At 49.5% G+C, this 15632-nt stretch overlaps 1 protein-coding gene across 3 annotated transcripts in view; it reads right to left on the bottom strand.

Annotated features, from left to right (window-relative positions):
• The window catches only part of GALNT13 (polypeptide N-acetylgalactosaminyltransferase 13), a 328615-nt gene that overhangs the window by 102693 nt on the left and 210290 nt on the right, over positions 1-15632 (bottom strand). For all 3 annotated transcript variants that reach the window (XM_084810981.1, XM_084810998.1, XM_084810989.1), the window contains one exon: positions 1396-1576. In XM_084810981.1, coding sequence (XP_084667107.1) covers positions 1396-1576 — 181 coding nt within the window. The remainder of the gene's footprint in view (positions 1-1395; positions 1577-15632) is intronic.

The raw sequence follows: 15632 nt of genomic DNA, 5'->3' as shown, positions 1-15632 counted from the left end.
TGCCTAAAATACTTGTAATACAGTTGTATGGGTTATAGTGTGGTTCTGGAAATAAAATCACAATCTCCACTTATAAGGTACTGAGATTTAAAACTGCATACATCCCCCCACCCCACCCCACCCCAGATGACTTGGTAATTTGGAAGTTTGTTAAAACTGCTGTTTTTGAAACAACCTTGCAGGGGCAGCTCTAGAATGGGGTTGAGAGGGGGTAAGTGCACCCCCAAACAAGTCACCGGTCCCCCTCCCTCCTGCCCTCATGAAGGAAAGGCACTTTTCACATACTCGGAGTGCGTTTCTTTATCATCATTGTATATTATGAAACATTCTTTGCAGTTTCACCTCCATCTGTCGGTGACAGAACTGGGCTGGGGAAGAGAACTTTGGAGCTGAAAGGGAGCTGACAGTAGGGTCCTTTCCAAGCCATAGACATCCAGCTATCCTCCATAATTTAATGGCGCGTACTTCCTAGTAAGCATCAATAGGATTGCAGTCTTAAGGCGCAATCCCATCGGGATAGGTGTCCGCCTCCGAACTTGGAGGAGACTGCCTATCCAATGCAGGCCAGGAGAAGCATGGATGGGGTCATCCCCTCTGTGCTTCAGCTGCCCTGCATATATGGCTAGACAGCTGATTTTGGCTGTCTAGCTGTGGGACCTTGGAGCATGGGAAGTTGCAGCCAGACAACACGTAGGATGTGTCATACCTGCATTTCCGACTTCCCCGCCCCGACACACCCCCAGGAACGCCCCATTTTTGTTGCTCCGTGCTCCTCTTCCGAGTGCAGGGCTGTTCTGTGCTGTCTATGTTTCTCAGGGAACCAACCTCTCCTAGCCACTGTCTGAAAGCCATAGGACTGTGCCCTTAATTGCTTACAGTGCAAGCCTATGAATGTTTACTCAGAAGTAAATCCCACTCTGTTCAATTGAGCTTATTCCCTGTTAGGAGTGCAGAGATTCCAGCCGAACACCAAAGGAATAAATACATCAGCCTTGGGAAGTGAATCATTATATCACCTGAATTAACTTCATCCAATTCAACAGGAGTTATTTAAAAGAAAATACATTTAAGATGGGGACATTAATGTGAAATATACATAATTCTTCCTTCGGAAACCTAACATGTGAGATGCAGCTCACGCAGCCAGAAATGCACTTTGCCCCTTCTGCCTATTTTTCCGACTTTTTTTTTTTCTCTGATGCCGCGTCTGCAATCCTGAAATGCTATAGTTTTATATCTACAAAATATGTTTCTTTTAAACAAAAATAACAAAGAGCTAAGACTGAATAGTTAATATAACTAAACTTGAATGCAGACATCCCTTAAACAATTTATATATGGAATATTTCTTTCATTCCGCATCTCTCACCATATTATCATGAAATACTTTCTTACCTGGAGATATTATGTAGAAGAAATCTTTGAATTCATCCATCCATACCTCTGCAAGCCGTCTATTATTCTTGTTAATTACATGACCAGTACCACCAGGAAAAGTATAAGGTGTAGCTTTTCGAAAGACATGGCCAACATGCGAACATGTTACAATCTCTAGTGAGCCTCCACATTGCCAAATCTGAAATTTAAAAAGTAAATCAAAATCTATCAGTTTGTTTTCAAACATCAAATTAAAATGTGAGGTTGCTATATATTTATTATACTAGAACAGGGGTGGGCAACTTCGGCAATTCTGGGATGATTTTGATGCCCCCCCCCGACTGCCCCACAGGTCGCACATCTGCCACTGCAGCCAGCAAATTCAGAACAAGCTAAATTTGATCCGTTTAATACGCTATAGCAGTTTACTACTGAAATTCAGTGGCAAGGTACCAATTTTTTTGCTGCTGATATGAATTTTGGAGGTGCGGCGGCAGCGGCAGGGGAGAGCAGGAGAGGCACCCGGGGACAGGGGACGGGAGGAGCTGCATGTAGTAGAGGGCTGTGTGTTGCCCAGCCCTGTACTAGACAGACTACAGTTTTAGTACTTAGAACTAGGGATGTACGGACTGTGTAAAATCCACTCCGCCTGTGTTTCGCAGATTGTCAGGTGCCTTTTGTTCCATCATCCACCCACAGACAGATGTGAATTTTTATTTTTTTTGGTCATGAAGAAAAATACGTAAATAATTATGTAAGTATTTACATAATTTACCTTAGTACGTAACATCTAGCATATTGTCTCCCATTCCAGTCAACGTTTCCTCAGAAGAAACTTGCATATTTTCCTATGAATATATATGTGTAAATTTCGGGAAGTAAAAAAATCATCTGAAAGTCCACAGACTACGCGCAGCCTGAGGGGGTCACTTCAGAGCAGATTCCGCAGGTCCGATTCTTAGAAATCCAAACTCTTTTTAGTCCATCTTGAATTTCTCCAGCATCCCTACTTAGAACTCAAGCAGTATCTTATTCTAGATGCCTTTAACCCCTTTACTAAATCCACTTTAAATGGGAATTGTCCCATTGATTACAACAGGGCTTAGGGACAACAAAAGTGGCAACTTGGGAACATGTTGCCAGCCAACGCTTGACACTGGCATTATTAAATTGTAGAATCCCAGATATACTGTTCTCATTCATACACTGCACAAAAACATGCACACAAGATGTACAAATGACTTCTGCTTCTGACAGAACACGGAAAGTGCAATAGTTTGCACGATTCACCCACTTATTTATGTATTTATTTAAATTTATTAATCGCCCATCTGGCTGGTCACCCAGCCACTCTGGGGGATGTACAATAATAAAAACAGCTTAAAACAATAAAATTCTACATTAAAAACATCATATTTCTAAAATTACCCTAACCCACCCCGAATGCCTGCCTGAACAACCACGTTTTTAATGCGTGGTGGAAGCTCATTAAAGAGGGGGCATGGCGGAGTTCCCTAGGGCGGGAGTTCCACAGAGTGGGCACCACCACAGAGAAGGCCCTCTCCCTCATCCTCACCAGCCTAGCTGTCCTGGCTGATGGGAAAGAGAGAAGGCCATCCGAGGCTGATCTTGTTGAATGGCCTGTCTGGTGTTGTGGAGGCGTTCCTTGAGATAGGCTGGGCCGGAACCATATAGGGTTTTAAAGGTCAAAACCAACACCTTGAATTGGGCCTGGAAAACAACTGGTAACCAGTGCAGCTCCTTCAGCACTGGAGTGATGTGATCTCGCCGGTAGCTGCCTTTAATCAGGTGAGCCGCCGCATTCTGTACCAGCTGCAGCTCCCAAACCTTCTTCAAGGGTAACCCCACATAGAGTGCATTACAGTAGTCTAAATGACAGGAGACCAGGGCATGTACTACTGATGGGCGCAGATGGTTGGGAAGGTAGGGGCGCAGCCGCTGTATCCGATGGAGTTGGTACAGCACTGTCCAGCTCACAGCTGACACCTGAGCCTCCATGGACAGCTGGGAGTCTAAGATGACCCCCAAGCTGCGGACCTGGTCTTTCAAGGGTAGCTGTACCCTATTCAATACCAGGTCAACTTCCCCAACCTCCTCTTGTCTCCCACCAAAAGTACCTCAGTCTTGTCAAGGTTCAGCTTCAGCTTATTCCTCCCCATCCAGCCACTCACCGTCTCCAGACATTTGGACAGGGATTCTATGGCCAACCTTGGTGAAGATCTGAATGAGAGGTAGAGCTGCGTGTCATCTGCATATTGATGACACCGCATCCCAAACCTCCTGATGATAGCCCTCAGTGGCTTCACATAGATGTTAAATAGCATTGGGGAGAGGATGGAACCATGTGGCACCCCAGAAGTGAGTGGCCATGGGTCCGAAACCTCCTTTCCCAGTGCTACCCTCTGGTACCTGCTGGAGAGGAAGGACTGGAACCACCGCAATACGGTGTCTCCAATGCCCAACCCCTCCAGGCGGTCCCAGAGGAGACCTTGGTCAACGGTAACAAAAGCTGCTGTCAAGGGCTCCTTGGAGGCCTCTCTCAGTCTAATCCAGTAGCCAAGTCCAGACACAGACAAATGGATTCTTTTCAAAGCTTTATTCCTCTTTTACAACTTAACAACTCTACTGTTAGCAACTAGATATGAGCAGCAGAGTACCTATGCCCTACGTTGGAACAGTTGGTCCCCGTTTGAAAGGGAATTACTGGCAGACCCCTGAACTTAAGGACTAGGGGGAGTCCCTCCCCTTTTCCCTTGGATCCTCTCGCAGCCGTTGTTTGCGTGCCAACCGGGCACTACGCCTCCTTTCTGTGCCCTCCATTTGGCGCTGCTCTCTGCGTCGGCGTCGCGCGTCCATCAAGTCTGCTTCCCGCGCTCTGTCACTCCCAGGACTGCTATCTAAGCTAGGAATGCTGGTGGGAGGAATCTCCGTCAGCTGTTGGCCCTGGGAAAGAGGAGCGCGCTCCTCTCCCAGGAGTGACTCCTCTTCCTCAGAATCAGAACTACTCTGGGATTCTATGGGCTCAGTGTCCACCCTGACATCATCCCCGCTCCCATGAAGCCCTCCCTCCTGCTCCTCCCCTGGGGCCCCGGGCTTGTGGGGTACAGCTGGTGGAAGCGCCTCAGCAGCAACGGAGCATGCACATTTTCCGCGTGTTCCCAGGATCGCTCATCAGGCCCGTACCCCTTCCAGTCCACCAGATATTGCAAGCGGCCACGAGAAAGGCAGGAGTCCAGAATCTCCACGACCTCAAATTCCTCCTCCCCCTCCACCAGCGGGGGAGGGGGGGAGCCAACTGAGCGATGAGGGTCACCAGAAACCAGGGGGGACAGCAAGGACCGATGAAAAACAGGATGGATCTTCATGGGGGGGGGAGAGCCAGGCGAAAAGCAACAGGGTTAATCTGGGCCGTAATCTGGAAAGGCCCTGTGAGGCGAGGCGCGAGCTTCCTTGCAGGCGAGTGAGAGGGGAGGTATTGGGTGGACAACCAAACCCAGTCCCCTGGTTGCAGAGATGGACTCGGCTGGCGCCACCGGTCTGCAGAGGCCTTGTAGGCTGTCTTGGCTTGCTCGAGGGAGTCCCGTAAGAGGTGGTGTACCGCTCGCAACTCCTCTAAAAAGTCCTGGGCCGCTGGCACCGAAGAGGGAGCTAGGGTGGATGGGAAGGCCTTGGGGTGGTAACCAAAATTGGCAAAAAATGGAGTTTGGCGCGTGGAAGCATGGCAGGCATTGTTATAAGCAAATTCTGCGAGAGGCAGCAAGGAAAACCAGTCATCCTGCTGGTAATTGACATAACAGCGCAGATATTGCTCCAGAATCGCATTGGTGCGCTCGGTATGACCGTCCGTCTGTGGATGGTGGGTGGAGGAAAGACAGAGCGTCACATGGAGCAACGCAAGTAGCTCCCTCCAGAAATGGGCAGTGAATTGGGCCCCCCTATCCGAAATGAGACCCTCGGGCTATCCGTGGAGGCAGAAAACATGTGCCACGAACAGCTCTGCCGTCTCCCTGGCTGTGGGCAACCCAGAGCAGGGGATGAAATGGGCCATCTCAGAAAACAAATCCACCACCACCAGAATAGCGGTCTTACCGTGTGAGCGAGGCAAGTCAGTGATGAAGTCAAGGGAGAGCAGTTTCCAAGGTCCTGAGGGGGTAGGCAGGGGGTGAAGCAAGCCTGTGGGCTTGCCTGAGGGGGCCTTCGCCCGCTGGCAGGTTGGACAGGAAGCGACATAGGACTTGATGTCCTGACACACACGAGGCCACCAAAAATCCCTCGTCACTCCATGCAGGGTCCTGGCGATGCCAAAATGCCTAGCTGTGGGGGAGTCGTGGCACTGATGGAGGACCTTCTCGCGGAGGGGTCTTGAAGGCACATAGACCCGGCCGGAATGGTAAAGCAGGCCACCTCGCAAAGAGAAGGGGGTAGAGTGGGGGGGGGCAGAGGCTAGCCCCAATTCCTCCAGCTTTGTGCGAACAAAAGCATCCTGAGCCTGTGCAGAGAGAAGGAGCTCCTCCCAAGAATGAGGTACCGCAGCTGCCTCCAGGCCTTTGGGGGGGAAGCCGGTCAGTCTCCTTCTTGTCAAACACATCCCGAAAAGCTGCATACTTCTCTGGGAGGATGACAGTAGCTGAAGGACTGCCAGAAGCAGAGAAGGAGGGGGACGAAAGGGTTAAGGCCTGGGCTGGGACTGGCACCTCCTCCGGGAGGCAATGCTCCTGGCAGTAGGGAGACGCAAACTCCACTTGCTGAAGCCCCCAAGAAATATGAGGGTTGTGCTTAGAGAGCCAGGAAACACCCAGCATGATTGGGTATAAGGGAACCTTGGCTAAGTGAAACTGAATCTGCTCAACGTGGGACTGGGTGCGCAGAGTGAGCGGAACTGTAATACGGGTCACCGCGCCGGAAGAGAGAGGACGCCCATCAATGGTCTCCACTGCCAAGGGGGCAGAAAGGGGCAGGGTAGGAATTTTGAGGAAGAGGGCGAAAGTCTCATCCATGAAACTGGTTGTAGCCCCCGAGTCCACTAAAGCTAGGGCCTCCACCCCACCCCACTGAGAGGAGCGGAGGTGAACATGCAACAGCAGATGGGGGGGTGGGGGAAGGCACCACCTGGTGGGGAACTGACCCACACACTGGAGGCCCCCAACAGGCTTGGGGGGCAGTCTAGTCAGGCCTAGGGACGAGGAGGAGGAAGGAGAGGAGGAGGAGGCAGCAGAGCTGTGGATCTAACTCGGCAGGTCTTGGCGAAATGCCCCAGCTTTCCACATCAAAAACATCGGCGCTCAGCACGCCGGCGCTCAAGCTCCTCTGGCGGCAGTGAGGGTCGGGTAGCTCCCAGCTGCATCGGGGTCTCCTTCACCCCCAGTGCTGGAACGGGGGGTGGGGGAGGAGGCAGGAAACGTGGGGGAATGGGAGGAGGGAAATCCCGGGCCCCGGTGCCCCGCTGGGTCTGCCGGCGCCCCTCCAGCCGACTATCTATCTGAATGCAGGTCTGGATGAGGTCCTCCAAAGTAGGCGGGCTGGGCGTGCGCGCCAACTCATCCAAGATCTCGTCGTTTAAACCATCCAAAAACTGAGCCACTAACGTGGCATCATTCCACTGTAAATCCTGCATCAGCAAGCGAAAGGTTGTCACGAGCTGGAAACTGAGTCCTTGCCCTGCCGGAGGTGGCGAATCTCCCGAGAAGCCGTCTGCATGCGCAGGGGGTCACTGAAAAACGTCCCATGGCTGTCATGAAACCTTGATAGTCCCCGAGCAGGGGGTCATTAGCGAGCAGGAGCCCCGAAGCCCATTTAGCTGCCATGCCTGACAGTAGGTTAATGATGAAACCCACACGAACCTGTTCCATCTGGAAATCCTCATGCCTAAGATGCATGTACAGCTCTGATTGGGCCCTGAAAATCTGAAAAAGTCCTTTCTCACCAGAAAACTTCTCGGGCACTTGCGCGGGGGGGAATCGGAGGTGGAGGGGGTTGAACCGCAGCCTGTAGATTCTGCACGGCAACCGTCAGTTGAGCCATCTGATCACGGAGCATCTGGTTCTCTTGTGGTAGAGCTTGCATGGGTACCCAGCACCCTCCATAAGGCAATAGGAGAAGAGAGAGAGAGAGGGAAAAAAAAGAGGAACGGGGACCAAGCTGTCAAGGGCTCCTTGGAGGCCTCTCTCAGTCTAATCCAGTAGCCAAGTCCAGACACAGACAAATGGATTCTTTTCAAAGCTTTATTCCTCTTTTACAACTTAACAACTCTACTGTTAGCAACTAGATATGAGCAGCAGAGTACCTATGCCCTACGTTGGAACAGTTGGTCCCCGTTTGAAAGGGAATTACTGGCAGACCCCTGAACTTAAGGACTAGGGAGAGTCCCTCCCCTTTTGCCTTGGATCCTCTGGGCACAGCCGCTGTTTGCGCGCCAACCAGGCACTACGCCTCCTTTCTGCGCCCTCCATTTGGCGCCGCTCTCTGCATCGGCGTCACACGTCCATCAAGTCTGCTTCCTGCACTCTGTCACTCCCAGGACTGCTATCTATGCTAAGAATGCTGGTGGGAGGAATCTCCGTCAGCTGTTGGCCCTGGGAAAGAGGAGCGCGCTCCTCTCCCAGGAGCAACTCCTCTTCCTCAGAATCAGAACTACTCTGGGATTCTATGGGCTCAGTGTCCACCCTGACAGCTGCTGAGAGATCGAGAACAAGGAAGGCGCATTCGCCCCTATCCAGAGCCTTCCTCATATCATCCACCAAGGCGACCAAGGCCGTTTCTGTCCCATGCCCAGGCCTGAAGCCCAACTGAAATGGATCTAGATAACCGGCTTCTTCCAAGTGTGCCTTCAACTGCATCACCACCACCTGCTCAATCACCTTGCCAAAAAATGGCAGATTCATGACTGGGCGAAAGTTGTTCAGAACTTGGGGATCCAAGGAGGGCTTTTTTTAAAAGCGGTCTTATCACTGCCTCCTTGATGGCTGATGGCATCTCTCCCTCCTCAAGGGAGGCATTTACCACCACCCTGATCCCCTCAACCAGCCTCTCTGCAGCTCATAATGAGCCAAGATGGGCAAGAATCAAGTAAGCAGGTGGTCGGCTGTCAGGAACACCCTAGCTGCCTTTTTCAGTCTACTCCAATAGCCAACTCAAGACACAGACAAAAGGATTCTTTTCAAGGCTTTAATCCTTTTACAACTTAATGACTCTTTCAGATGCTAATCACCAGCGACTAAACAATGAACAGCAGAGTAGCCTATGATCCGGGTTAGGCAGTTGGTCCCCGTTTGAAGGAGAATCACTTGCAGACCCTGAACTTATGGGCTAGGGAGAGTTCCTCCCTCTTTCCCTTGGGTCCATGGGAGGTGACCATTGCTTGTGCGCCAAACAGGCGCTACGCCTCCTTTCCGCGCCCTCCATCGCTCGTCGCTCCCTGCATCTGTGTCGAGCGTCTAGCAAGCCCCCCTCCCGCACTCTCTCACTGCCAGGGTCACGATCTATCTCAGGAATGCTGGCAGGAGGAATCTCTGCCAGCTACTGTGCCTGTGAGGTATGAGTGCGCTCCTCTCCCATGGATTGCTGTTCCTCCTCAGAATCAGAACTGCTCAGGGGTTCTATGGGCTCAGTTTCCACCCTGGCCTTACAGATGAAAGCACCTTGTCTACTTCATCAGAAGGAAGAAGCTGGAACCGATCCCACAAAACCGGTTTGCCACAGACCGCCTTTTGCTCACTAACTGTATCCACAGCGCAAGGAATAACACTCCTAATCCGATCAATTTTATCTGCAAAGTGCCTTGCCAAGGCCTCACAGGAGGCCTTAGAATGCTCCAGCAGTTCTGGAGCAACTGGACTGACCAGGCTCCGGACCACTTGGAACAGCCTCCTGGGACAGCACAGTTCTTATAGCTGTGAACTTGGGGTTCACAGTTCTCGCTGACAGATCTCAGACATGTGAGGTTGGGGCTCACAAATCTCAGTGTAGGTCAGATCAATGAGTTTCACATTATAGCAGAAACAGGGAAAGAAGATTTGCATTTGTTTCCTAACAGCACTGTAGTAGCATACCATCTAGCCTTCAAGCAACTGCCATTTCATGCTGGTTTGATTTTGTCTCACACAAACCTATGTCAATAACTGCCTCTTGTACTGGAATTAAGGAAATATATCACAGTATCCTATCATTTTTACCAGAAAATGAAAGGTCACCGCATCAAATACTAGCAATATGGATCACAACTTGGCTCACGGAAAATGTGTTTGTAATCACAGCACAGCAGTACTGAACAGTCCTATGGAGTTAGTAAAAAAGCTGTACTGTGAAGAGACACTAGCAACTTTCTGGCTTTGCTCTAGGGATGTCAGAGAATTCTGCCACGGATCTCGGTGAGGCTGAATGCCAGTGCATTTGGCCCTGCAAAATCCATGGTGGAACAAAGCCCCCTGCCCCCCCACCCCGCGAAAGGCGTGCGAAACGGAGCACTTACCTGCTGCTGTTTGCACTGCTTTGCGAATGCATTCGTTTCTTCATTATAGCCATGATAGGCTACGTAAATACTTACGTAGCCTATCACGGCTAACGCAGGGACGCCATTTGCTGTAGCCGCTGCCATTTGCGTCCCTGTATTTTGCTGTGATAGGCTACGTAAATATTTACATAGCCTATCACGGCAAAATACAGGGACGCAAATGGTGGTGGCTACAGCGGCCGCCATTTGCATCCCTGTGCAGGCTGCCCAGCGGCTGGAAGTCTGGCTGCAGGTGGCCCCAGCCGGCGACTCCGCCGAGTTGCTGCGGAGCGGAGCCGGCTGGGGAGAATTTCGGGGGGAGGGACGGAGCGCCTCCCCCCTACCGGGAATGTCACCCTTCAAAAAGGTAAGTGACTTTCGTACATCCCTACTTTGCTCAATTCATGAGAAACCTTTCCCTCTCCAAACATTCTCTTGTTACCAAAAATTGGACAGCACAGCACATAGTCTTTAGACTCAGATTTTAAATGTCTCAGCCAAAAATCCATGAGACCTATATAAAAACAACAAAAACAGCTATATAATTACAGCAAACACACTGGGGTGGATGCAGACTTAGTCATACTTAGAGAAGTCCAATTGAAATCAATGAGACTTATGTTGATCAGGATTAAGTTAATTCCCATTGAGTCTGGATCCAACAAACAGAAGAATCAAAACCCATATGGTATTGATTTCAACCCTATTAATACAGGGCTGTAAGTTTCTGTTGATTAATCAGAAGGACAGATTGCTTACCTGTAACTGTGGTTCTTCAAGTGGTCACACATATGGGTTATATGCCTGTGCGAACTCACACATATGGGTTATACACCTGCACAGAACAGTAATTCAGAACATTCTAAAGTTAAACAGGGTTTTAGTCGGCAGCCCTGACCACCTCCTCTGCGCATGCTCCAGGTGTCGCTCCTGCCTGCCTCTCAGTTCTGAGTCTACCGCAGCAGTAAAGAAGGCAAGGCATCAAAGCAGGCAGGAAGGTGGGCTGTGTGAATTCACAGCTGACCACTCAAAAGAACCATAGTTATAGGTAAGCAACCTGTTCTCCTTCTTCATGGTCTCTCTGATTCACACATATGGGTGACTGAAAAGCAACTAGGAATGTCAGAGAATTCCGCGACGGATCTCGGTGAGGCCAAATGCCAGTGCATTCGGCCCCCCGAAATCCATCATGGAACGAAGCCCCCGCCCCCCCAACCCACGAAAGGCATGCAGGACGAAGTCCCCGCCACCCCCAACCAACAAAAGGCACGCAAAACGGAGCACTTACCTGCTCCCGTCTGCGCTGCTTTGCGAATGGCGGCTGTCCTACTGTCAGGGTGGACACTGAGCCCATAGAATCCCAGAGTAGTTCTGATGCTGAGGAAGAGCAGTCGCTCCTTCGGGAGAGGAGCACGCTCTTTTTTCCCAGGACCAACAGCTGACGGAGCTTCCTCCCACCCACATTCCTAGTTTAGAAAGCAGTCCAGGGAGTGACTCAGCACAGATAGCAGACTGGGGGGGATGCGCGGCGCAGACGCAGAGAGCGGCGCCAAATGGTTCGCGCTCAAAGAACGGTTGCGCCCAGAGGATCCAAGAGAAAAGGGGAGGGATTCTCCCTAGTCCTTATATTCAGGGGTCTGCCAGTAATTGCCCTTCAAACGGGGACCAACTGTTCTAACTTAGGGCATAGGGATGCTGCTGCTCAGATCTAGTTGCTACCTGTAGAGCTGTTAAGTTGTAAAAGAAGAATAAAGCTTTGAAAAGAATCCCTTTGTCTGTGTCTGGACTTGGCTACTGGATTAGACTGAGAGCCCTCCAAGGAGCCCTTGACACCTGCGGCCGCTATTCGCTTGGTCTTCATAGCCGTGATAGGCTACGTAAATACTTACGTAGCCTATCACGGCTAACGCAGGGATGCCATTTGCGTCCCTGTGGAGGTCGTGATAGGCTACGTAAGTATTTACGTAGCCTATCAAGGCGGGGGGGGGGAAACCCAGCGTACGCAAATGGCGGTAGCTGCCATTTGTGTACGCTGGGTTTTTTCCCCCTGCTGTGATAGGCTACATAAGTATTTACATAGCCTATCACAGCTCAATACAGGGATGCAAATGGCGGCGGCTATGACAGCTGCCATTTGCGACCCTGCAGGGCTGCCCAGTGGCCGGATGTCCAGCTGTGGGCAGCCGGAGCCGGCCGGCAGCTCCGCGGCTTGGCGGTGGAGCGGAGCCGGCCAGGCAGGATTCCAGGGGGGAGGACCGGATCGCCTCCCCCCCCGTCGAGGATTCCGGGGGGAAGGGACGGAGCGCCTCCCCCTCACCACGGATTGCCCAGCACGGAGCCAGGTAGGTGTTTTGTACATCCCTACAAGAGCCTTAAAGCAAGAGACTGAAAAGCAAGGAGGAGGGAGCTGTCATGAGAAGTACAGTATGTCTGAAACCACCCATTTGATGAAGCATTGTGATGATCCCAGGTGACACTTTTTGGGTACTGAGTGGCAGATGAATGAACAGGTAGACTTCTTGAAGGATAATGTTTTATGGATGTAGAATGAAAGTACCCTTCTGACATCTAGGGAATGAAGCTTGACCTCCATTAGGGAGGTAGTTTGAGTCTGGGTGTAACACTACTTTGTCCGTATGAAAAGTGAGGAATGATGGGTCATACCAAGTTTAGAGATCCAGGTGCCTAATGTTCCCATTGCTCATTGCGAGGAGATCTGAGAGGTGAGGGAGATGGAGGAAAAGTATCACAAACCATGTTTGCCTCAGCCACCATGGGATTATCAAGATGCAGTGAGTTCCATCATCCTGTATCATATTCACTGCTCATGTGACAAGGGGGAAATGCAAAGGTTAGAGTGCCTCCCCAGTGAAGAAGGAGAATCTGGATCATGACGAGCCCTGCTGCAGAAAGATTGGCATTTCATATTTAGTGCTGTAGTGAAGAGATCGATAGTTGGAGTGCCCCACATGTCAAAGAGTTCTAGTGTGACTGTCATAGAGGGCTCCCATTTGTGAGGTGTGGTTTCTGACCTGCTCAGTGAGTCAGCAAGAGTGCTGGACATTCCTCCAAGATATATGGTGATGAGGGCAATGTGGACATGTATGCACCAGTCCCAGAAATTGAGGATGAGTTGAAGGAAGTGAAGGGATCTTGTCCCGCCCTGCTTGTTTATAAAGAAGACAACCATGGTATTGTCCATTGCAACAATACCACAGATTGTCCCTTGATGGAATATTTGAGTGCTCATAGGGCTTTGCCAGCAGCAAGATGCTTGAGTTGACTGATGTGTAAGGTTCTCTCTCAATGGGACAGTCACCTGATCATGAGTGAACCACAGTGTGCTACCCAGTCATGAAGGGATGCATCCCTGGTGACTCTTAGGGATGGGAAGGAGGTCCAGAAGTTGAGCCCCACTAAGAGGTGGGCTGGAACCATCCACCAATGCAGGGAATGCTGGACTGAATTGGGGCATCAATTTCTGGGTTGAAGATTTGTAGGAACATGACTGGAGAGGTCTCATTTGGAGGCATGCTAATAGAGTTACTGTGGTAGAGGCCATGAGCCCAAGAAGGCATTGGATGCTGGTTACTCAGCACTGGCAGGTAGCCTCTAGTTTCAATGCAAGGAGCTGTAGGGTATCTGCTCTGTCCTCTGGTAGGCAGGGGTTGAGTGACATCGAGAAGTGCCCCTATGAATTGTCAGGTTCAAGTTGGGATATGATAGGATTGTTTGGAAGCTCGGTTTGGCCCTAAGGTGGTCACTGGTGTTGCCAGTACAGACATTGTTGGTTGGTGGAGGTCATTGAAGATTGGGATCCCATTCCCATCTTCTGGATGGATATCTTCATTTTGGAGACATGGTCAAGACTGTCGTCTGTGCAAGAATATCTTTAAAAAGGATGCAACTTCCTATTAATGAAGGCGGGTTCGGTTTTCCGGATCTAGTTATGTACCATCGGGCTATTTGCTGACCTCTACTAAATTTTGGTCTTTCCCACTCAAATTACATTTTCCTCCGTGGTCGGTATTGGAATCTTCTTGTCTGGAGCCTCTCTTTAAATGGATGGCATTAGGTTCTCAGCATATTAAGGTAGACAGAGCTCCTCCCACAATTTTGGCAGGTAGGGAAGTCTGGCGTATAATGTCACGTCAATTACAGTTTGATCCATTTTCTCATGCCAAATTTACTTTATGGGAAATCCAGATTTAAGAATTGGCAAGAAAATGTTTTTATAGCAGACCTGGACAGAGAAAATGATCTTTACTTTAGATCAGTTAGTGTGGGTTGATGATGAGTTTTTGGTATTTTCAATTTTGCGAGATCAATTTGATCTGCCGGCTTCAGCGGAATGGCAGTATTTGCAATTGAAACATTTGCTGGTATTTAGATTTGGTCCTGAATGCTTTTACTGCCTTGGAGTCTCCTCCACTATGGGAAATACTTTTTGAAGCGGATCAGATGTATCGACCTACAATTCATGTTTATAAACATTTATTATCAGTGAATAAATATCACACCAGTGGTTTACAGCAGGAATGGAACAGGAACTTGGAACATCCTATTTTGCTTAATCAATGGACTGCTGTTTGGGGGTCTGTGTTGGACATTTCAATGGATCTTCAGTTATGCCTTATTCAGCAGAAGCTTTTGTTTCAGGTCTATTGGATGCCACAATGCCTTTTTAGTAAAGGCTTGTCAAATTCGGCTAATTGTTGGAGGTGTAATGAAGCCAATGCTTCTTTTATTCATGTGTTTTGGAAATGTCCAATGGCCGCCGCCTTTTGGGAGGAAGTCATTGTACGGATAAATTTCGTATTGGAAAGCTCTTTAATATTTACTGATGTAAATGTTCATAGAATCATAGAATAGCAGGGTTGGAAGGGGCCTACAAGACCATCGAGTCCAACCCCCTGCTCAATGCAGGAATCCAAGTCAGGGCATCCCCGACAGATGGCTGTCCAGCCTCCTCTGAAATTACTTACCTGCTTCTTGGAACGTAACACATGGTTAGCATAAATGGATTTTTCGCGCCCTTTTGGTTGCTAAAAGACTGATACTACGATATTGGAAAGATAAAAGCTCACTGCCTATACTGCAATGGACTGAAGATTTAACAACACTAGCAACATTTGAAAGAGTGATATATAGGTGTAACTTGCAAATGGATATTTGGTCTGCTTTTACTGAAGTTTATGTGTAACCCTTTTTTCCCCCTCCTCCTTTCCCCTGCTCCCCAAATATTATAATGTTAGAAACTGAGGATTTTGAATATGTTGTTGGTATTTTTATTTCACTTTTTTTTCTTTTTAGGTTTTGTAATGTTTTTCAGTTTGGTTTGTTTTGTAAAAAAATTCACAATAAAAGACTAACAACAACAACAACAACAAGACTGTCGTCTGTAGATGCACTAAAAAGACCTTTGCCATCAAATGGAAAATCCTCCACTGTTGATCTGGGCTCTTGGTGGAGTCCTGCACGAAGCCAGGCATGACGTCTCAAAGAGATAGCAACTGCCATAGCCTTGGAGGCACAGTTGGTCATGTAGCGGGCAGTGTTGATTTGTTGGCCTGCTAATCTGTGGGCTTTGGCTTGGAAAATCATCGAGAAGTTTTTAACATCTCCTGGGAGACCATTGAAGAAGGTAAGAAGCTGAGCCAGAGCTGGCTTCTTGCAAATGGATGAGGAGGCATTATGCAGAGGCCTGTTCAGTACAGCTGTCATCTGCCTTGAGGGCTTGCTCCCA

Source organism: Heloderma suspectum, chromosome 1, assembly GCF_057233095.1.
Source record: "Heloderma suspectum isolate Gila_16-S chromosome 1, 16-S_ref, whole genome shotgun sequence".
In the NCBI taxonomy this organism is placed as follows: Eukaryota; Metazoa; Chordata; class Lepidosauria; order Squamata; family Helodermatidae; genus Heloderma; species Heloderma suspectum.
The sequence above is the reverse complement of the archived record's forward strand: the minus strand, read 5'-3'. Positions and strand labels throughout refer to the sequence as shown.